This window comes from Lynx rufus, unplaced genomic scaffold, assembly GCF_022079265.1.
Source record: "Lynx rufus isolate CCGP_SWC_20201006 ecotype Redwood Valley unplaced genomic scaffold, mLynRuf1.p SCAF_1, whole genome shotgun sequence".
NCBI classification, from domain to species: domain Eukaryota; kingdom Metazoa; phylum Chordata; class Mammalia; order Carnivora; family Felidae; genus Lynx; species Lynx rufus.
Genome location: NW_025814823.1, coordinates 121,454,847 through 121,477,732, shown reverse-complemented (window position 1 = coordinate 121,477,732; position 22,886 = coordinate 121,454,847). Strand labels below are relative to the sequence as shown.

At 44.1% G+C, this 22,886-nt stretch overlaps 1 protein-coding gene across 1 annotated transcript in view; it reads right to left on the bottom strand.

Moving 5' to 3' along the window:
• The window catches only part of SH3RF2 (SH3 domain containing ring finger 2), a 111,510-nt gene that overhangs the window by 14,592 nt on the left and 74,032 nt on the right, over positions 1 to 22,886 (bottom strand). Inside the window, exons 5-6 of the mRNA XM_047101944.1 lie at positions 1,545 to 1,636; positions 111 to 281 (exon numbers count right to left, since the gene is read on the bottom strand). Of these exons, the coding sequence (XP_046957900.1) occupies positions 111 to 281; positions 1,545 to 1,636 (263 nt within the window). The remainder of the gene's footprint in view (positions 1 to 110; positions 282 to 1,544; positions 1,637 to 22,886) is intronic.

Genomic DNA, 22,886 nt, shown 5'->3' with positions numbered 1-22,886 from the left:
TTTCTTGGCCTACGCTCCGAAGGAGCACTGAGTCCTTGAGCAGTGAAACCACAGATGGCCCTGGGCCTAGTGGGCCCGACCTCCGCTGCTTGAGAATAGAGGGCACGCACCTGAAAATGGGGATGACATAGTTGTTGGGGAAGGTGCCAACCCGCCCAGTGACCAAGGAGACGCCCCTGAGCCAGCCGTCTGGGTACTTGCCCAGGACCCTGATGCCTTCTCCCTTCTGTAGGTCCAGCTCATCGGGTCCATGGGCTGAGTAGGAGTGTAGGGCCACAAACCTGGGGAGACAAGGGAACTGGGTGAAGAAGGGGAACGTGCCTGGGGGAGGGCATGGAGCCAGCAAAGTGTGAAGGGAAATGGAACCACTGACCCAGTGGTTAGAAATAACTAACTTCTTCATCGTGAAATGTCGGTACGGAAGGCAGGTGATAGTGATGGAACCTATAGTGATAGAAGTAGCATTGGATGAGCCAACATCCCTGCTCTTCCACAGAGTGCCACACAGCTTCAGATCACTAATTTAGGCCACCTTGGCGTTTTGACAATGGGGAAACTGGACTAGGATAGAGAAAGGAGTTGGTGACCCAGAATTAGTGGCAGAGCCTGGTCTCAAACCTAGAAATTATGGCTCTGCCCAGGATGCTTTTTCATACTGCTTAATGTATCACCCCAGAACATGTTTGCAGCCAGCAAGTGAAGGGAAAGGAGAGGTCAGAACAGAAGACTCTCTGATCCGTTCCCTCTGCTGAGAGCGGGGGCACATTTGATTCCCAGGAATGGCCAGAGGAGCTAGCTTAATGTAGGCAGGGAAACAGACATTGGGGAGGGGAGGTAGGAGTTGATTTTAGTTTGTTAGCAGACAGTGGAATCCTGGCTGCATGGCGGGATGGAGGGCGATGATGCGTTTGTAACATCGCAAAATGTCCTTGGGTTAGAGTCGTGACTTTCCAGTTTGCAGTCTACACAGGCGTCAGGCAGATAACATCTAGTTATGAGCCAGGGGTGAAGACACAGCGAGGGTGTGGAAGTGAGAATATATGCTTGACTAAAAGCATTAAAAGTAACCCATGTGGGCTTGCCAGATTCAGGTTACCAATGTATGGCCTCAGGCTGGACATCAAGAAGTCCCTCTAGACTCCAAAGACTATGAGACACTGGAAGGTTTTATCAAAGGGGCTGGGCAGGGTATTCTCTTCTACAGGGTTTCCCTCCACCAAAATGCTATATTTCAACATCTATTTATGACCCAACATTTTGAATCTAGAAGACGACAACAGAAATTGCTCAGTATCCAATCTCCCAGCAATGTTTTGGTGTCTAATCTTCCAGTTCCTTTCTACTTTTGTAAAATAATAAGCTAGGATAATGTGGCTTGCCAATCTGTTTTTCAGCATTATTTCCTTTGAAGGATATAAAGGAAGGGGATTTGTTGTCTCTTTGTATGGGATGGTCTGGGAGTGGTGATGCTTGAAGGCAGAGGGGTGGCAAAAGCGGCCTCTCTGGCCAGGACCCGGGGGTGGAGAGCTGAGCTTGTTACTCACATGTTTGCTGAGAGGTGTTGCTGGGAGCCGGACAGATTGACGATGGCTGCGGAATGTCCTGGGGAGCCAGGTATGGGATGGTAAGTGCTGACCTACACAGAAAAGACAGCCAAGCAGAACCAGTGAATGCTACACGCCAGGCCCACAGCAGAGCTGCTGCAGAAAGGCCCGATGCAGCTGGAAACCAAGAGCCTTGCCCAGTGCCACGCATCATGCATCTTCTCTGTGGTTTGTGGCTGGAGGCAGTGAGGTGGGGATGGACTGGTTTATGGCCTGCCAGGGTGGCATGCCAGGGCTGCCTTCCCAATGACTGCTCCAACATGGTAGAAGATGAAGAGTCATCCAGTCGCTGGTCAACAGGACACTACTCGGCTGCTTGATCTATTCCCCCAGCCTCTCCTGACCCACCTCCTAGTGCACTTGCTCCCTCTATGGAAACCTACATTCAGAAAATGATATCATGGCTACTAATGAGAACTTGACACTGGCTAGGCACTTTTAAATGCTTTACAAGTATCAGCTAATTTAATCCTTACTAAAGGTACTATGGGCATCCCTAATTGCGGATGAGAATTTGCGGATCACCCAATTTGAAAGAAACCAAATTTTAAACCAGGGTAGTCTAGGTCCTGAGCCCACACTCTTAATAATGCTAGTATTAATACACACACACACACACACACACACACACACCAGTTTATCCAGTGACTTATGGAAGGTGAATCTGAATAGTGTTCACTTCGCCAGGACAAAAGAGTGAGCAACACTGCTAAAAACACTTGGAAACTACTATCCTGGCACCTTGCCTATTTATCATATTACCTTATTTATTTCCTTCTTGACACATACCACAGTTGACTGCCCCACCACTAGACTATAAGTTCCATGAGGGCAGGGACTATGTCTTGTTCATCACTGTGTTTTCTATGTGCCCAATATACACTTGTAGCTTAAAGAACAAATAAATGAATGAAAACATCTTCCTACCCAGTACACCAAGCACGAAGGTAATCTCAATCATCTCCTTGTCATCCAGAGTAAATACACTCAATTTATGTTCAGTTACCACCCCCGTAAGTGATGATAACTATATATGTGTGCCTTTTTTAGGACTCTGCTTTTGTGGGCACAACTGTCATTTGTATACATACGTGTGTTCAGGCAAGAGTGAATGTGTTATTGAGTGCACATGTCTCTGGTTCTGTGTGCATGCTTGTTCACAACCCATGACAATTCTATGCACATGTGTGACAGCACTGGTCTACTGTACATCTGATTACATTCCCACATGTGAGTCTATGCACTCACAGGCATGTGCACTGTGACTGTACATGAGCTTGTGATTGTAAATGTCTATGCGGGGTTCTATGTATACATATGTGAACTCTAGAGGTATGTGCTGGTATATGCTGGTACGCATGACTTGGTAGTTTTGTGTGTGTTCTCTGGTGATGATTGTCTAAATATATGTGTGCTGTGCATGTATGTTTGACGTTTCGAAGCTATAGTTGCAGGATCAAAAAACCATTCCAAACAGATAGCAAGTGTTGGTGAGAGTATAGAAAACTGAAACTTTGATGCAGTTTGAAGGTAATAGGGTGTAGCTCCTTTGGAAAATAGTCTGCTGGTTCCTTGAATGATTAACCAGAAGTAGCATATGATGCAGTAAGTCTACTCCTAGTCCATACCCAGGAGAAATGAAAACATACGTCTACGTGAGAACTAGTACACAAATGTTTAGAGCAGCATTATTCATAATAGCCAAAGGGTGGAAATAACCCCAACGCCCATTGACTGACGAATGGACAAACAAAACGTGGTGTATCTGTACAGTGGCACGTTATTCGGCCATAACAGGAATGAAGTATTGAGACGTGCTAGAACATGCATAAACCTGGAAAACATTACACCAAATGAAAGGAGCCAGGTACAAAAGACAGTGTTATATAATTCCGGTTATGTGAAATGTCCAGAATAGACAAATCTGTAAAGATAGAAAGTAGATTAGGGGTTGGGGATGAAAAGGGTTTTGGAGTGCTGGTCACAGAGTACAGGATTTCTTTTGGAGGTGAGGAAATGATATAAAGTTGTGGTAATGGTTGCACATACCTGTGACTATATTTTAAAAAACACCGGGGCGCCTGGGTGGCTCAGTCAGTTGGGTGTCCGACTTTGGCTCAGGTCATGATCTTGAGGTTCCTGGGTTCGGGCCCCACATTGGGCTCTGTGCTGACATTTCGGAGCCTGGAGCCTGCCTCGGATCTTGTGTCTCCCTTTCTCTCTGCCCCTCCCCGACTCGTGCACTCTCTCTCTCTCTCTCTCTCTCTCTCTCTCTCTCTCAAAAATAAATAAAAATATAAAAAAAACCCCCACAGAATTATACACTTTTTAAAGTAATCTCCACACCCATTGTGGAGCTCAGACTCATGACCCCGAGATCAAGAGTTGCACACTCTTCTGACTAAGCCAGCCAGGTGCCCCTGAACTGTACACCTTAAAATGAGTGAACTTCACGGCCTGTGAGGCATATCTCAGCAAGGTCTTAAAAAAAAATTCCACAGTCACCCATCCTGTGTTCTCTATCACTGTGTAAAGTGCTTTGTGCTTTGCAATCAAATATTGTCACACCAGTTCTCTTGAAGAGAGAAGAAAAGTTTGCCAGCTTTGGGCTGGGCTACTCCTTCCCTGTGACTCGACAAAACAAATCCCTGCTGGGCTTGGGACTTGTGCCAAGGGAGAGCCTTGTTATGAGAACAATTAATCTTATGTTTGTGGAGACTGTTGGACCACTGATTAAGCAGGATGCACTTAACACCCATGACTTTCCAGTGTTAGGCTTGAGTAAAATAAGCCCTTCTATCTATAAACACTATTAATCATTTAGGGAAGAGAAAGATGTCAGAATGCAAAGCCATCCCTCCATTACACTAGGCTATGTCTTTTTACTTCTCTAGGTCTTCATTTGGAGGGGGGGGGGGAGTCCTTCCTCCTATTTGGAACACTGAACCTAGCCAGGACTGAAATCAGTGGGCTTGTGTTTAGTGGGTTCTTTCTAATATGGAAGAGGAAGTGAGGCCAGATTCTCAGGTTTTGAGATGTCTTGGAGGTGAAGGGAGAACATCCATGAACAAGGAGGAAAGAGGCCAAGAAGGAGGGAGGAGAGAAGGGGAGATAGTGGACAGCTCTGGGGGTGGGGGAGGTGTCAGAAACTGGGACCGGGACACAGTGGGAGAAAAAAACAGAGCCAGAGGGATAGAATGAGGAAGAAAGAAGAAAAGGCAGATGAAAAAAATATCAGAAAACTCTTACAACCCACAGAGAAAACGACAATCCAATAAAAAATGGGTAAAAGATACCACAAAAGGAGATTGAGTGGCCAAGAAGCACATGAAAAGATGCTCAACACCAGTAATTGTCAGGAAAATGCAAGTTACAACTACCATGAGGTACCACTACACATCTATGAAAATGGCTAAAATGAAAACGACTGACCCTACCAAGTGCTGGTGAGAATGTGGAGCAACTATAACTCTTACATACTGCTGGTGGGAAGGTAAAATGGCACCACTGCTTTGGAAAACAAGTTGGCTGTTTGTTATAAAGTTAAATATACACTTATGCACTACTCAGCAACCCTACTCACAAGCAGTTATCAAAGTAAAGTGAAAACATACGTCCATACAAAGACTTGACATGAATGTTCTTAGCGGCTTTCTTCATTTTAGCCCTGAACTGGAAACAACCCAAATGCCAATCAACTGGTGAATGAATAAACAAATTGCGGTAAAACCACAGGGTAATGTTCCTCAGCGATGCATGCAATGGCATGGGTAATCTTAACATCATCCTAAGTAAAAGAGGCAGGACACATAAGACTACATATTCTACTTTGCTATTTGTAGGACATTCTTAAAAATACCCAAACTAGTGACAGAAAACAGATGGAGGACTGCCAATGGCCAGGAGTGAGGGGAGAGGATTGACTGATGGCAAAAAACTTTCTGGGGTGATGGAAGTGTTCTTTGTCTTGATTTTGGTAGTCATCATATGCATTTATGCATTTGCCAAAAGTCACTGAACTGTGTACTTAAAATCGCTGAACTTTATTGGATGTGACTATGCTCAATAAAGCTGATAAAAAATAGGAATATATTATCTAGTTGGCAGGAAAATCCAAGGAGCCTGAGCTTGACCCAGCCCAAGCTCTGGGATTGGTCAGAGGAGGGCACAGGGATGGTTCAGCTTATTACTGGGCAGCTAGCAAGCAACCCTCATAGCAGAGGGCCACCTGAATAGGAGAGAAATCAAGAATGGAAACCTATGTATCAGACACAAGCTCAATAAATAAGGTGCAAATGAAAATGAACAAGAATGAAGGAAGAATAAAAGAGGTGATAAGGGAAAGAGCAAGATAGCTAAGGGCAGAGAAGAGAGAGCCTGGTAGGGAAGGAGGACAGACAGAACAAGACAGAAATGAAGGCCCCACTGGAAAAATGGGGGACAACCAGGTGGATGGCCAACTTCTGAGGAGGCATGTATGTTCCACCAGACTAAGTGAACAGGCCTCTGGCAGGTGGTTCCCTGCGGTCAGTTGTGACCTCAGGTCCCTATATCAACAAGGAACCTAAGGCCAGATGCAAGGCCCTCCAGCAACTGGTGCTTCCTGGCATAGCGTTTGGGGGCTTGAGCAGGGTCAGACAGGATGTGTATTTGAGGGTGGGGGTGGATATTTCTGCTACAATGTGAAAACAGTTTTTCCTCTTTTTTGAAGGAAATGACTCATTTAAAAGAAGTCTTTATCAGTAGCAGAAGAATCCACAGCTGTGTGGCTTCTAGGCGTTTTCAGGTTCTGGGGTATTAAATGAGGGAGGAAACAGGCCTGCAGCCTGCAGAGTTGTGGCAATGTTCTGTTGGCCTTGCACCTTCACCATCAGCCATACAGGGAGTGCAGGATGTGGCGCTATCTCAGAATCTGGAGGGGAAGTCTAGCTTAGTATTCAGCCATGTGGTTCTAGCATTTACTAGGGTTTGTGATTTGGGCAAGTGACTCTCTTCGGAGGGTCCTCCACTTACTCATCTATAAATTTTTTTTTTTTTACATTTATTCATTTTTGAGAGACAGAGAGAGACAGAGCACAAGTGGGGGAGGGGCAGAGACAGAGGGAGACACAGAACCTGAAGCAGGCTCCAGAGCCCAACTTGGGGCTCGAACTCAGCAAACCGCAAGATCATGACCTGAGCCAAAGTCAGACGCTTAACCGACTGAGTCACCCAGGCACCCCTCCACTTCCTCATCTATAAAATGAGGGCAATAATGGTATTTCTGTCGGAGTTGTTAGGACTAAGTGAAGTGATCAATGTAAGTTATTTAGCATACTGTAAGAGCTCAATAAATAGTACTTATTTCCATCTGGAAAGAGATTAGCTACTGTACAGGGTGAGGATGGAACATCCATCTCCTTTTATGCAACAGCTCTGCAAGATCTGGCCTGAAAGTGGGACCCAAGAATGTGATGGGGGATAGGAAGAAGCAACCCTATTCTTCTGGAGGACAGTGTCCCCAGCTCTCCAAAATGCAAGTTTGCTGTCTCTCTCCAACTCATATGGTGGCACTCAGCTATTTCTTCCCGGGTTCATGCCTTTCAGTAACTTAGTGGGCACAGGATGACTGTCTTCCTCCAGTGTAAACTACTCTGGAGCCTGTTGTGTTTCTGTATCTCAGTATTCCCAGGAGCTAACAAGGGCCTCGAACCTACAGAGGGTTCACTCAGGGTTAGGAGAAGGGCTGCGTTTTCAAGACAGAAAATTAGGTATTTTTATGATAGTTTTTGTACCCACCACCATGGATAATCCAGAGTTGGCCATCAAGCTTCATAAAGTTAAAAACCCATTTTCCTCTACAGATTAAAGGAGTCTTAAGAGTCACATTCAGCACTTGCCTTGTGTGGACCTTATATGGTTCTAGCACTGGGGTTAATGCAGTGAATGAGACACATGGGGCTCCTTCCTCATGTGCAATTCACCACATATACCAGGGAAGACAGTGAAATCCATAAGCATATAAGCATGACGTGTGCTGGGGTAGGGGAAGTTCAAGGTGCTTTGGGCACTGCCAGGAGAGGCTTGCCTTGATCTCCAAGAGGTATTTCACTCTCACACCCTATGATTCTAATGCTAACTTACATAACATTCTCATTGTCATTATCCCCATTTTTCCCAATGAAGAAACTGAGATAAAAAGATTCCATGATTTTGTGGAGGTGGCCAGCAAATGGGTAGCCAGGAAGAACCCCATGCTCAGAGCGTGTTCTGTAGGACACCAAGGTTAACATTTCTAGATCTCAACACGGCTAATGCGGTCATATGTATAAGGCAGATTTGTATATCCTAGAAAAAAGCCACCCAGTCAAATTCAGTGTTCTGTTTTTATGCTCATAGATCTATTCTATTCATGATGACTTCCATCCATGCCCAAGGCCCCACGTAATGTGGAATAGATCTGACAGCAGGTAGAATAATGGTTGTTTGTTTGTTTGTTTGTTTTTCTTCTTCCTTCTCTGGCAGAACCAAGGCCCAAACAGAGTCAGGGCTCCTTCTGCCAGATTGCTCTCCCCTTCCTTCCCGTCTTAACCTATCTCAGAGGCAACCCAGCCCAATGAGTAAAGAGTGGCCACCTAGTGCTACTTACCTGTCCTGTGAGTGAAAACACCGTCTGAAAAAGAGAGCTCATATGTGAGTTGGCAGCAGTCCCTTTAGCTCTACCTCAAAAAAAAAAAAATCTTAAGAACATAGGTCAGCCAAGTATCTGTGAAGACCACTAATTTTACATCTTCGAGGTAGTCATCAAAGCTTAGAATATCCCCTGTGATCTGGCTCCTGCTTTTCTCTCCAGCCTCACCTTCCTACACTCTGCCACTCACTTTTTCACCTCCTTCAGCCTTGGAGTCTTTTCTCTGCTCTCTGAGCAGGTCACACTTTCTGCTGCCCCTGATTTTTGTGTGCCTCCCCTCCCCCATCTCTGTTATTTCCCTTTGTTATGGAAAATTTAAATTACATTATGCACACAAATAAGTGCATATAATTTTATGTATCATTGAAAGGAGAAGAATAAAACTAACACCTGTATACATACCGCCCAACGTAAGAACCAGAATAAAAATGGAAATTGAATACTACCTTCTGCATATTCCTCCATAATCAGATCCCCTCCCTCTGGCCCCTGTAACCACAGGGTTGAAATTGGTGCTCATCATCCCAGTGCTTTTCTCTGTAATTTTACCACCTTGGCATACATCCCTAAACAACATGTTGTTTAGATTTGCCTGTTTTTGAACACAGTATGAAAGCATTCACGTTGAGCGTATTCTTCTGCGAGTTGCAACTTTGGCTCAATCCTAAGTTTTTGTGGTTGATTTTCACCGCTGTCATGTATTTCATTGTATGCATATGCCACCTTTTAACCATTCTATCATTTATGTGTCATTTGGGTGATTTTCAGTTTGGGGCTGTTATGAACGATGTTGCTATGAACAGTCTTGTATACGTCCCCTGGGCCCCTGTGCAAGAGTTTCTCCACGATATATACCGACAAATAGAATTGATGGGCCATAGGGTATGAGCCTGCTAAGTTTTATTAGGTAATAACAAATTGTTTCCCGGTGTGGCTGTAACAATTTACACTTCCACCAGTAGCAAATGGCAATTCCTGTTACCCCATAATCTTGCCAACATGTGGCAATGCCCAACTTTTTAATACCTGTCTATGATGGGTGTGAAATATCTCACTGTGGTTTCAAATTAATTTCTCTGAGTACTAAAGAGCTTGAGTTTCTTTTCAAACATTTATGGGCCATTCTTGTGTCTTGTATGAAATTCTTGTTCATATCCTTTGTCTATTTTTTGCCCTCTGTTGGGTTATTTATTATTTTCTTATTAAGTTATAGAGTTCTAATATTTTGGACATGAATCCTTTGTAGCTTATATTTTTACTCTGTGGTGTCTTTTGATAAACTGAAGTTCTTATTTTTAATATAGTCAAATTTACAATATATTCCTTTATGGTTTATACTTTTAAAAATCTTGAATATGATTTTTTTTGTCCCAAGGTCATAAAGATGTACTTCTCTATAGTCTTCTAAAAGTTTTATAGTTTTGCCTTTCACATTTAAGTCTTTAATCCACCTGGAATTGATTTTTGACAAGGGAGGAATCCAATTTCATCTTTTTCCACATGGATACCCAATTAGCCCAATGCCATAGTTCATCCTTCCCTTCTGATCTGCAAAGCCTGCTCTGCCATAAATCAAGTCTCCGTGCTATGTCTATTTCTGGGCTCTCCAGTATTTTCCATTGGTTTAATAGAATCTCTATGCTAAATCCATGCCATCTTAATTAGTACAGCTTTGAAATAAAATTTGGTAGTTGATAGGGTAGGTCCTCACCACAACCAAATTCCATCTTCTTCTTTAGAAACATCTTGGCTATTGTCTTTCCTTCAATTTGAATTTTAGAATTACCCTTTAAGTTCCAAACAAACAACTCACTGGGACTTGAATTTATAGATAAATCTGAGCAGAACCAACATCCTTAAGATTACTGAGTCTTCTTACTCAAGAACATGGCACAATTCTTCATTCATTTTAGGTCTTCTTTAATGTCTTTCAGTAATGTTTTACAAATTTTTCCCACAAAGGGCTTGCAAGTCTTTTGTTAGATTTATTCCTAGAGATTTAAAAAATTTGGTTGCTGTTTTATTTATTTATTTATTTATTTATTTAATTTTTTTTTTCAACGTTTATTTATTTTTGGGACAGAGAGAGACAGAGCATGAACGGGGGAGGGGCAGAGAGAGAGGGAGACACAGAATCGGAAACAGGCTCCAGGCTCTGAGCCATCAGCCCAGAGCCCGACGCGGGGCTCGAACTCACGCACCGCGAGATCGTGACCTGGTTGAAGTCGGACGCTTAACCGACTGTGCCACCCAGGCGCCCCTGGTTGCTGTTTTAAATGGTATCTTTTTAAGAAAATATTTTTCTGTGTGTTTTCTTTTTAGAGTACAGAAATGTAATTAACTTTATTGTATTGATTTGTATCTAGTAACCTTGCTAAACTCATATTTATTCCTAATATATTTTTCCAGATTCTTCTGTGTTCTCTATATAGATGGTATCATTCACAACTAATGACAGCTACATTTCTTCTTTTCAAATACTTAACCATTTACTTCTTTTTCTTGCTTTTACTATATTGGCCAAGTACGCCAGAAGGGACAGTGTTGAGCAAAAACACAATAGGCATTCATTATGTTCTTTTTCTGGACCTAAAGGGGAATGCCTTTAACACTGCAATATTAAATACGATGTCCGCCGTGTATTTTTATAAATACCATTTATCATATTAAGGAAGTTCCTTTTTATTTGAGTTTTGCTAAGGTTAAAAAAAAATATATCTATATAATGAATGGATATAGAATTTTTTCAAACATTTTTTTCTATAGCTATAGAAAAGATCACATGTTTTTTTCCCTTTCATCTGTTAATGTGATAAATTATATCGATTAATTTTGGGAAGTTAAACCAACCTTTCAATCTTGGGGAAAAATCTACATTAATCATGATGTATATTATTTTCATACCTCCCAGGTTTGGTTTGCTAATATACACTCGAGGGTTTTGCATCTATGTTTAAGAGTGAGGTAGAATTCAAATTTTCCTTTCTTACATTGTTTTCTGGTTTTGATATTAAGGCTACCTTAGCCTCATGAAATGAGTTGGGGAATGTCTTCTTTTCTTCCATTCTTTGGGAGAGTTTGTAAAGAGTCAAAGAGCTCACCTGTAAACCTGTCAGAATCTGGGGTTTCTTTGTGGGAAGATTTTAAATTTTTTTATGGGTTATAATATTATCCCAAAGGGCTGCCGATGGCTGTTTACCAGATGTCAAATGTTTTTCATAAATCCTGTTTGCTGAAGATAAGTTCCTGATTAACTTATTCCCCTGGAAGACTTCTGTTGGGGAAAAACGGTGGTGCTTGGAATATCTGCATAGAAGCTTGGAAATCCCAGCCACCATGGATCCCCATAATGCCAGTTCAAGTCTAGAGTCTACGGAATCCTGCTCTTTTAGTCAAGAAAAACCCTATGAGACAGTCACTGATTAGAGGGATTTCTGTAACTCCACGAGACACTATGCAGCCATGGCTAAGAGAATGAACTATTGGGCTGTCTGAAGTGAGTTTGAATTCTGGCACTGTAACATACTGGCTGCGTGAAGCTCAGACTTAATTCCTCTGAGCCATAGTATCCTCATCTATGAAAGGGGGCAATAGTCATAGCTATCTCATAGCATTCTTGTGACCATTCATTCAGAACATGCATGCAAAGTACTTTGCACAACGTCCGGCTGATAGGAAGTACCCAATAGACAGCTGCCATTGTAACTATGATGTGATGGGAAGCAGACAAGACCGATTTGTCAGAGGAGGGCAGTGATAGGACTTTCTTACTGGGACTGGATGTAAGAAGGAAATGTTCATTCTCTAGGACACCAGGGCCAGTCACAATAGTCCAGACTCCCTTTGAGGAAGACTAGGTGACAGGTGACTGACTGTGTGTGTGGGACAGGAATTTAAGAGTCTCTTTCCTGACACTGGATTGGGCTAATCACAAGCATCCTAAGGCTTCCAAAGAAAGGTAAGGTCTGGCACCTCTATGTAGCTGTGCTCTGCATCGGCGGCTTCTCCTTCTCCTTCTTCTTCTTCTTCTTCTTCTTCTTCTTCCTCTTCCTCTTCCTCTTCCTCTTCCTCTTCCTCCTCCTCCTCCTCCTCTTCCTTCTCCTCCTCCTTTCTTCTTCTTTCTCCTCTTCTTCTTCTTCTTCTTCTTCTTCATGTTTATTTATTTTTGAGACAGAGAGAGTGAGCAGGGGAGGGACAGAGAGGGAGGGAGACACAGAATCCAACACAGGCTCCAGGCTCTAGGCTCTGAGCTGTCAGCACAGAGCCTGATGCAGGGCTTGAACCCACAAACTGTGAGATCATGGTCTGAGCCAAAGCCAGATGAGCCACCCAGGCGCCCCTGCATTGGCTTCTTGGGACAAAGACGAAAATGCGACCCACACTTAAACCACAAAGACAAAACACTCTTTTTCTTTGTTTAAGTTTATCTATTTTTGAGAGAGAGAGTGTGTGAGCAGGGGAGGGACAGAGAGACAGGCAGAAAAACAAATCCCAAGCAGGCTCTGCACTGTCAACATGGAGCCCAACACAGGGCTTGAATCCATGAACCATGAGATCATGAACTGAACCAAAACCAAGAGTCGGACACTTAACTGACTGAGCCACCCACGTACCCCCCAAAATCTTCTTCTTTAAGCTGGGTCTTTTGGTTGGGCACAGTGATCCTGGCCCCACCACTCCGCTTTCCATTTTTCTATGTCATGCTTTCCTGAACTTAGAAGCCTGCTGGTAGGTTTTAGTACCAAAGCAGAGTCTGAAGGGGTACATACTATTAGGGCTTGTTCAAATGCTAGGGTATATCCATACCTTAATTATGACCCTTGCCCTCCTCCTAGTCATAACAGTCCACTTGAGAAGGAACTGCATAGCAATAATTACAATTAAATCTTCTCATTGGGCTTCATTAAAGGTCATAAAAATTTAAAGAAGCAAAGTTCCTCTTAAATTTGGTGTGGGTCCTTTCATGGCATTTATTTGCAGAAGATGCTTGTTATGTAGCTACTAAGTACCGAGTGCCATGCTTACCAGGATAGTGCAGACTGTGCAAGAAATCTTCTATCTGTCCTACCTCAAGGTCCTGCCCTCACATTTGCCAGATAAGAGCATCCCAAAGAAGAGCAGTCTCTGAATATTTAGAAATTTAGAAATACTCTACTCACTTCTGATAGGCTGCACATAGTCTTAAGAAAGTAGCTTTTCACAGTGGAGAGAGTGGGGCTGACAATTCTTTCCTGGGCTAAGGAAAATGGACCCACAGGGAGAGTTGGATAGGGACAGTAGCGGACTAAAATCAGCCAGGAGACAATATAGCATAATTGTAAGGAACTGGGGTGCTGCATTCAGATTTCCCTGGGTCTGGCTCCCACTTTGTTACTCTTTTGCTGAGGAACCCTGGGCAAGCCTTCGAACCTGCCCATGCCTAAATTCCTTCATCTGGTTTAGGCTAAGTTTGCTAGGTTTTCCTCCAAGGACTTGTCAATTTTTATGGGACTTTGGGGGAGATAGCTGGACAGGCCAACTGAAGTAGGACTAAGAATTAATTTTAAAAATCCTTTCCAAAGAATTGAGGAAGGTCAGAAATCATTTGACAACGTCAAATTCACTTGGTATCTTCAGAAAGTTAACTTCTTGCCATGTGTTTGCTGTCTCTTAATATTTTTTAAACTTTCTCAGTGGATATCACCACAACCACAATGGACATTTTTATTTAAAATTTTTTTTTAATGTTTATTTTTGAGAGACAGAGAGACATAGTGTGAGTGAGGGAGGGCAGAGAGAGAGGGAGACACCGAATCCTAAGCAGGCTCCAGGCTCTGAGCTGTCAGCACAGAGCTCTATGCGGGGCTTGAACCCACGAACTGTGAGATTATGATCCGAGTCAAAGTCAGATGCTTAACTGACTGAGCCACCCAGTCACCCCACCATGGACATTTTTAAAAAGAGAAAAAAGAGAATTGCTCAATGGCCCACCACATTATCAAAGCAGTTGTCCTTGCTCCCTTTGAGTAAGTAAGTCCCTTCAGTAAATGAAGGATTTATGATCTTAGAGACCACAGAATCTGGAGCTCTCTTGGGCTGATACCCTTTTGTTGGCAAGTCTGCCTTTCTTCTGCCTTGCTATCATAGGTGACACTTGGGAAAGCACCCCATACAGAAGCTAAGGCCTCTGATGTGGTTGGTCATGTGACAATTTTTCCTTCTCATGGGATTGACAGAATGTGGCTACGAAGTCCTTTCTAAAGACAAACTCAGGTATCTACAATGTGTGAAAAGGACATGTGATATTTTCCAAGCCAGTGCTTTAAAGCCCCCTCTGGATAGTGTGCTTGTTGTCTTTGTGATTCTGCTGAAATCAGGAGAAGCTAGTCCTCTCATGTATCAAATGAGATTTGAAAAGTTTTGATTGGCTGCCACTGCAGACCACCACCCCTCCCCAGGGGGCCCAGCCTGTGGTACTGAAGAGGCTGACTACCCTTTGGGTGAGCACTCTGCTGTCTTCTCCCTTCCTGAGTGAACCACACAAGCCCAGGGCCCCAGGCTGTTTGTATAATTGATGCATCTCACCTTCCAGGGCACTGCATCTGACAGGAAATAAAGAGAGAGTAAAACCTTTCCAGATGTCATGATACATGCTAAAAAGGGATGAAGACACGGACTTGGATTCAGAACGGGATCCCTAATTTTGTCCTGTCCTGTCCTTGTCCTTAGAGCAACACTAGAAGTATTTGTATCCCCAGTCTTTCAAACGGTACCTCAGCACTCAATAAAGAAGGTCAGTGTCTAAACCCTCTGGGGCAGATGTGAGGAGACCTATCCCTTCTCCCAATTCTCTCTTCTGCTGGTGGTAAGAATTTGCTAACATCAAACAATCAAGGTGTATTTTTTTGGGAGAAGTTTTACTCCTTGTTCTTTACCTTCCCTAGATGTTTCCTAACTCAGCCTCTTCTCCCAACAACGGTTTTCCACAAAATGTGGATGTCATTTGTCTCAAAAGGAGGCTGTGTGCCATTGCTGTCGAGTTTGACTCACAGACCTCCATCAACATTTGGAGAGCAGCGATTTGTGAATGTCTGATGCCTTCCACTCAAGAAGCATCCTGAGTGTTCTGATCCCAAGATGAGGCAAGGTGAGCATGAGGTCCAGGTCGAAAAGAAGGCATAGTTGCTGCCCTTAAGAGGTATATAATCTCACTGAGATAAAATGGGAACACCCAAACAGATTTTGGAAATCACACAACCTCAAAGTCTAAAACATACTCAAGTAATTTTCCCAAGGCCATAGAGCCATCAAAGTAGGCTGAGCTGGGAGTCAAACCTAAAAATCCTGAGTTGAGAGCCAGCCCTCTTAGAGGTCCCTTCAGTATGCAAAGCAGTGTGTGTACTTTGGAGGTTGGACCAAGTGGCTCTGACTGCGAGGGCAGGAGGGTTCTCAGGATTCAGGAGACAGTGAGAGCTGAAACCCCCAGATGAGCCCTCTTTAGCTCCCTGTACCTCATTTGCTGGGCTGAGTCAGGAAGAGTGTGTATGGTTTCTGGAAACTCTACAAAAAGGTCTGAGAAGAGATTTCCCAGCCATGGTGTCCTTTTCTTTTCTTTTCTTTTCTTTTCTTTTCTTTTCTTTTCTTTTCTTTTCTTTTCTTTTTTCTTTTCTTTTCTTTTCTTTTCTTTTCTTTTTTCTCTTTTCTTCTTTCTTTTTTATTTATATTCATGTTACTTAACATACAGTGTAGTCTGGCTTCAGGAGTAGAACCCATTGATTCATCACTTACATATGATACCCAGTGCTCATCCCAAAAAGTGCCCTCCTTAATGCCCATCATCCATTTAACCCATCTTCCCATAGACCCCGCCTTCCAGCAACCTTCAGTTTGTTCTCTATATTTAAGAGTTTCTTATGGTATGTCTCTCTCTCTCTGTTTTTATCTTATTTTTCCTTCCCTTCCCCTATGTTCATCTGTTGAGTTTCTCAAATTCCATGTATGAGTGAAATCATATATCTGTTTTTCTCTGATTGACTTGCTTTGCTTAGCATAATACCCTCTAGTTCCATCCATGTTGTTGCAAATCAGCCATGGAGGTTTTATGGCATCCTTTTACAGCTTTCTAGAGGCATGGGCAGCAGGATCTCAGGGTGGGCTTTGGCCCTGTGCAGAGGCTAGGCAAAGCCTTAGAGAGAGGACTGACTACCTTTGGATAGTCACACATGATGCTCAGATGGCCACTGGCCAAAACAGAGATGTCACCACACCCAGGGTCACTTTACCCCATCACAGGCTGGCTGTCCCTTTAATAAGCAAACTTTTTTTTCTTAAGTGCTGAGGCCAGGGCACTCAGGTTCGTACTAACCATGTGAATCTTAAAAAATCCAAAGGCCCCTCCCTTGGCTTTAGAACCCTAGTATGTGGGAGCTGAAAGTGACCCTGAAGATAATCTCATTTGGTCCCCTGAGCCTCAGAGAGGGCAAATGGAGTGCTGAAGGTCACACGTACCAGTTGGTGGTAGAGTTAGGTCAGGCCCATCACTGGGCGAGGGAGTCATGTTGGGGTAGCTGGTTCAAGGGGTTGGTTTACTTGTTTTCCAGACAATTTTTCACTCACTTTCCCCAAATATTTATTGAGATTTCCATGTACCTGTCTCTGTCCTCATGGAGCTTACATGGTAGCGAGGGAGCAGGCAACACAACAAAAACACACAAAACAAAAAGCAAGAAAACAGACAAAGTATGCACTCTAGAGGCCACAGAGTTAACTGTAGGGACCTGCTTTATATAGGGTGTTTTTGAATCCACATTTTCCCACCTTGTTAGGATGACCTTGGCCATGAACTTCACCCAAAATCAACATGTTGCCCATCCCTTGTACCTGGAAAGTGTGCCTTTGTGGGGCACTCAGCTTTTGGGGTAGGTCCTGTTCACCCTGTAGTACATGGCAGAGAGGGGCCTGAGGATGCATCAGCTGAAGGCTTATTTTTTCCACATATGGGAGGGAGACGGTAGTCTCAAAGGCAGGGCTGTCTGGCTTCCAGCCCATAGGTGCAGGTGTTTTTGTCCTTCTGACAAAAGCCCCAGACACTAAAGCTGTAAAGTATGGGCACACCCTCAGCAAGGGAGAGCATTGATTAAGTTCAAAACCCCATGGCTGGCAGGGTATGAACAAGCCAGGCAGAATGACAGCAGAACTTGGCAGTGACACCCCGTGTCCTTGTTATGCGGCATCTGTAGAGACCCAGTAGCCTGCGCTCACTTGCTCACCCATCTGTCCCATAGATCTCTCCTTCCTACATTCACTTACATACTTATTTCTTTGTTCAACTTCTCACTTTTATGAGAATCTCCTCACTCATACACTCATTTCTGTCTTCTTTCATCCAGTCCCTTAGTCACTTAATCATTCGTTAATTCACACATGTATTCTGTTTCCTGTTTATGTTTATGGACTCACATACATTGGTACATATACATTCACTGGGTTTTGCTCTCTTCCTCACTCAAACATTCTCCCGACATTTACTAAACATCTCTCGTGTCAAGCTCAACTGGGCTTAACCCCGGAGGGGCCAGGAGGCACCACTTATGCTGTCCTTATGGAGTTCTTGGCAATAAAGCAGCATTTAGATAAATGCCAAAATGAGGTGTGAAATGACAGATGTGCATCTGGAGGCAAAGACCACTTACTGTGGGGGTTTGGGTGGCGCCCTCTCAGGTGATTCTTCTTCCCTGCAATGCCAGAAATGACCAGATACACATGGTATCACAAAGGCATTAAGGGCTTCAAAAGTTGCTAGACCAGTGGGTATTTGCATTTTAGAGAAGCAAAGAGGGGGCAATGTTTCAGCCCAGGGGTCGGTATGCTCTCTCTGTAGAGGGTCAGATAGTAAATACTTTCAGCTGTGTGGGTCTCTGTCACAACTACTCAGCGTTGCCACTGTGGTACCAAAGCAGCCACAGACAATTCATAAAGAATGAACATGGCTGTAGGCCAACGAAAGTTCATTTTTTGACATGGAAAATGGAATTACATACAATTTTTGCATGTCATGGAGAATTATTCTTCTTTTCATTTCCCCCTATATAAAACTGTAAATACCAGGGCACCTGGCTGGCTCAGTCGGTGGAGTGTGCGACTCTTGATCTTGGGGTTGTGCATCCGAGCCCCATGTTGTGTGTAGAGATGACTTAAAAAATAAAATCTTAAAAAAAAAAAAAAAAGTAAAACGTTCTTAGATGGTGGGCCATGCAAAACCAGGCTATGGACTGCACTTGGCCTGTGGGCTGTAGCTTGCCGATCTCCTGTTAGCTTAAAGAAATGAACGTACAAAGGATAATTTTCAGGTGCCACTGGTGCAAACAGTTTGGGATGGGTAGTCCTTCTCCTGGTGGCCACCTTCTCTGCTTATGTAGAGAGATGAGAGCCCAGCGAACCCTTGATTCCAGGCATAGGGAACGTGGCTTTGAAAATAATGGGATAGGTATTCTCCAACCTCATTAATGGCCAGCCCACTTGAAAGTGACCCAGGAGAATGACTGAAATAATGAACTCTCTCCATGACCCAGTGCATGCTGGTTCACATGTTTAGGGTTTGTCTCCTACTGCTTGCCTAGAACTTGGCACATAATAGGGACTTAGTAAATCTTGAATGCCTGGCATGTGGCAGTTACACTATGCTTATGAACGGGACCACAAGGGTGGTGAGACTTCTGTAATCTGTGTCAGCTCAGGTCAAGGCTGAGGTGGCAGAGAAAGGCCTAAGAGCTCAGTTAGGTAGACTGAGCTGAGCCAGCGAGTGGGGATGATTTATTCACATTTCTGACTCTGCCCTCTGTGTCCTCAGGGTGGCCCCAGATGCGGCTGTGAGAAAGCACACCTTCCCTAGCCCAAGTGTCTGCAGACAGACTGGTGTTTGCAATAGTCTCTGCATATGTAAGCAGGTTTTATTATGTATCTAGTTGTGCAATTTTCCACCAGGGCTTGATTGTTTTGGAGTGGGAAGAGAGGATGAAGGATGGATATTATATGCCCCAAAGCTTATGCTTTGAAATATAATAAACACTTTTTTCTCTGAAAGAAAATGGCCCATTTCCTTGGAAGTTTCCTTTTTCTTTTCTTTTTTGAAAACACTGTTCCTCATCAAAAACAAAATTCATGAAGCATTAACAAAAGGTTGTGATAGGAGCTCCTAACTTGCTTTTGCATGGAAATTATCTAAGAACGTGGCCCTTTTGTGCCTTCTGTAGAAATCCTCACCTGTGAAAAAGACCTGTTTTTCAGCTTATGCCTTGAGAAAGTATATAGCAAAGTAGCTTTTTTGCTGAATAAACCCAGGGATGCACCCTTAGCTCAGTGTAGTCCCCAGATAACACCAGAGAGGAAGGTATAGAATCACTGAATTATGGATTATGGGCCTGTACATGGATGGCAAACTCATGGCACATGTACCTCCATTTCCTCTTCCTGGGCCCATAACAGACACTGCTACTCAATCCCATCATTCTTCCTGGTAAGCCTGGTTCTTGTCCCAGAACTGCTCCTAAGTTAAGTCAGAATGTGAGAAGCCCCACTCTAGCTGCTTGAGTGGGGAAAGAGGACTTGGAGGACAGTCAGGCCCAGGTTCTGACCCAATCCTAAAATGTAACTTCTGAGTAACTGTGAGTTAGTTACTTAGCCTCTCTGAGTCTTTGTTCTTCCATCTAAAATGGAAATAATAACATCTATTCATAATACTCGGACGCCAAGATGTACGTAAGACCCTGGCACTGGGTCTGGTACCTGCTACCCATGATGTAAAATTAGCTCCTTGAGCAGAGTGGAAAGTGGGCTTGTTCTAACAGCCTACTCAATATATAGCTCCCTCCAACTTCTCCAGCCAGGGACACATTAATCTCTGCACATTTCAATGACGGCACTGGCAAATCTACCCATCCCACCTTTGGAAAGTTCCAGCTTTCTCCAAGGCCCTTATAATCTTGGCTTGTGTTTGGAAAGAAGGGTCTGCTGTAGCTACCCAGAAAGGGCATTTCCCTTGCACAAGCCTGATGTTAGCTGCCATCCATTCTGCATTTACTATATGCCAGGCCCTGCCCTATGTCCATTACATCAGTGGTTCCCAACTGTGGCTGGTTTTGGCCCTGGGGAATATTTGAGGATGTCTGAAGACATTTTTTTATTGCCACAACTGAGTGGTGGGTGCTATTGGCATCTAGTGGGTGGAGACCAGGGCTGCTGCTAAACACCTGACAAAGCACAGGTCACTCCCGCCATGAAGAATTATGTGGCCCAAAGTATCAACATTGCAGAGGCTGAGAAATCTTGTATGTGAGTATCTCACTCAATTCTCTAATAGGTCTATGTGAAAGATGCTAGTAGTTTTACCACTTTAAGATGAAGAAACCGAGGCTTTGCAGTGTCCAGCCACACGGCCAAGGTCATTGTGCCATTAAAGGATAACACTGCCCCATATGTTCCTGTATACTGTCCTCCTTGTCTCCTGACTGTTGCCCTGTACAGCCCTCTTTTTCTTGCCCTTTTAGTTTTCTGATTTGGGGAAGGGGAGGGGGAGAGCGAGCAACGGGGTGTGCATGCACATGTGTTGAAGCCCCAGTGGCCTTGGATATCAATTACCCCTGCTTCTGGCTCCCAGAGCTGAAGAGTCTATGCTAAAATTCCTGAGGTACAAGCTTGGCCGCTCTGTCTTTCACCTGGGCAGGGGCGGGTCTCCTGAGTGGCTCACCTGCTGGGATTAATTAGGAAAGTGATGATGTAAAGTTCAACTTCTCATTGGAGACATGCTGAATCAAGGAAGCAAGCTGAGCAGCAAGGTTAATTAGTGAACCTGCTTTGGTCACCAGAAACCAGAGAAGCTTCTCCCCAGAGGACCTGAGGGAGCTTGGGCGGGGTTGGGATCCAAGTGCAGGTGTGGCAGGTGGACCGGGAGTACTGGCATTTGCCGGTGAGACTTCGGGATAAAGGCAACTGGACTGCCGGAGCTGAGGGGAGGTACTTGTGAGGCCTTGCTTCACCTGTGTTTCTGCTTGTTTGTTTTAGTGAGTTTCGTGCCCATTGTGGGGCTCGAACTCATGATCCCAAGATCAAGAGTCACATGCTCTACTGACGGAGCCAGCCAGGTGCCCCGCTTCACCTGTTTTTGTTTGTTTTTTGTTCTTTAAACCTAGCTGCCTTCTGTCATCCTTCAGTCTCAACCTGGAGATCCTTTTGTCAGGCGGGTTTCTCCGACCTCCCAGATGAGGTGGGCCCTCTCTAACAAACTCCTTTCGTTCCTCATCCTTAGCTCACAGCATTTCACACATTCACAGTCTTGGAATCATGTACGTACAATACTTTGTTTCCTATTGCTCTTCCCTGTGAGCCTGCAGGCTCGTAAGTACAGGGACCATGTCTGTCTTGTCCACTGCCTCACGCGTGCCTAGTGCATGGGGGGCACCCAGAAATTTCTTTGTTGGCTGCTTCACTGATGGGCTGTGAGGAGCTTGGGCAACCACACAGGGGAGGACGGGGCCCACACAGAAAGCTGAAAGGCATATGCAGAAAATGGTGGACAGGCGGCCCTGCCTCAATCTTCACCTGGTCTCTCATCCAAAGCCATTCTTCCTGGAGTCATTCTTGGCTTCCTTCCCGTGGGTTCCCCCTCGGGATTACAGCTGAGGGTCTGAGCCGAGCAAGGAAAACTGCCCCAGGAGTCCCCTAGATAGAAGCCAAAAGTCATGCCCTTCCCCACTTCGAAATTGTCACTGCTTATCAAGAGAGCATAGGGGCTTTTGGAAGCGTCTGCTCTGTGAGGCAGATCATCCTTCTGAAGTATGTGGCTCGTGAATGTTATTCTCAGCAAGGCCTCGGGATGGGGGATGGTGATAGCTTCCTGACTTGACCTAACATTAATAGCAGAGTGAACATTTGTTGAGCTATTTACCACTGCCAAACCCGAGCCATTATCTCATGTACATGTATTGCCTTGTTTTATCCTCATAGCAACGTTATGCGGTTAAACAAAATTACCATCAGTTCCATTTCACAGATGGAAAAATGGAGGCCCAGAGAGATTATATAACTTGCCCCAAATTATACTGCTGAGTAAGAAGCAGAGTGAGAGTTTCATCCCAGATTTGGGGGCTCCCCAATCCCATGATTTCTCACTATGCTGCCTGTGCTGAGAAACATTGCTAAAAAAGCTCTTTGCCTCAAAGAATTCTACCTGATACCTGATGGGGCTGAGAAAACTTTGCAGTAGCCAGAGAGAAAGCAGGTCTCTTATGTGATGGTGTGCCTGAGCACAAGGAGGGACTGCAGCAATGACTGTCATTAACTAATAACAGGAACAGGTTTTCACTGTGTTACCTAGCTTTAGAATGCACTGTTAACTAATTAAGCAACATAATTCTCTATCAGATGAGTTGTATCATTCCATCTCAATAACGAGAAAACTAGGATCTGGAGAGGCCGTGCAGCTAATGGGTGGGAGTACTCAGATCAGATTCTCTTTGGCCTCCCTGGTGACATAATGGCATGTCAGATGATGACGGCACCTGCCTTGTGCTAATAATGGCTACTGCAACCTGGGACTATATGACTCAAGGATGAGACATTAAATGATATGTTGTAAG